Genomic DNA, 752 nt, shown 5'->3' on the forward strand with positions numbered 1-752 from the left:
TGTGGGGGTGGTGGGGGCCTCCCCCCCGCCGCGAGGCGCTGGCTGTGCTGTACTTTGGGAACCAGCCAGACCCCAACGTCACCGAGTACGTGGTGGGTCCGCTGCCGACGCCGGCGTATCACCGGGATGTCACGGTGCAGAAGTATGGGGGGAAGGTGCCCTACCACCGCAGACCGGCACTGGCTGTGGAATACAAACAGCTCGGAGGGTTCTTAAAAAGCCGGGTGTTCCCCTCAGCTCCGTCTTTCATGCGTCAGGTGATGGAGTACGATGGAGCCAACCTGGCAGCTGTGACGTCTGCTCCCCGTGGATTCCACTCTGGAGATCGGGTCACCTGGTTCATTTTGTTCCAGAATGTGAGTGGGTTCTTTGTGCACCCGGTGGGGCTGGAGGTAGCACGCGGGACCTGGAGGATGCGTTTGGGGACGACTTGCTGGAGGTCGTCAGGATCGAGAAGCCACAGGCTGAAGCGGTGCTGGGCTCGATGAGACCCCGGCACCCACCTGGCTCCCTGGGTCCGCTGCAGTACGAACCCCAGGGCCCTCGCTACCGCGTCAGGGACAACCACGTCACCTTCCAGGGCTGGAGCATCGCCTTCGGCATGAACCCCAATTCTGGCCCACGCCTCTTTGACATCAGGTACCGTGGGGAGAGGATTGTCTATGAGCTGAGTCTGCAGGAAGCCTTAGCCCTGTACGGCTCCAACCGCCCCGGGGGCATGCCGACCCGTTACCTGGATCCGAGCTTCGGCA

At 62.8% G+C, this 752-nt stretch overlaps 1 protein-coding gene across 1 annotated transcript in view; it reads left to right on the forward strand.

The window, feature by feature from the left end:
- LOC104495550 (membrane primary amine oxidase-like) overlaps positions 1–752 on the forward strand; it is a gene marked incomplete at its 3' end in the record, with an annotated part of 2,101 nt that overhangs the window by 460 nt on the left and 889 nt on the right. Inside the window, exons 2-3 of the mRNA XM_010138529.1 lie at positions 13–392; positions 425–750. Coding sequence (XP_010136831.1) covers positions 13–392; positions 425–750 — 706 coding nt within the window. The remainder of the gene's footprint in view (positions 1–12; positions 393–424; positions 751–752) is intronic.

This window comes from Buceros rhinoceros, unplaced genomic scaffold (genome assembly GCF_000710305.1).
Source record: "Buceros rhinoceros silvestris isolate BGI_N320 unplaced genomic scaffold, ASM71030v1 scaffold22266, whole genome shotgun sequence".
Lineage (NCBI taxonomy): Eukaryota > Metazoa > Chordata > Aves > Bucerotiformes > Bucerotidae > Buceros > Buceros rhinoceros.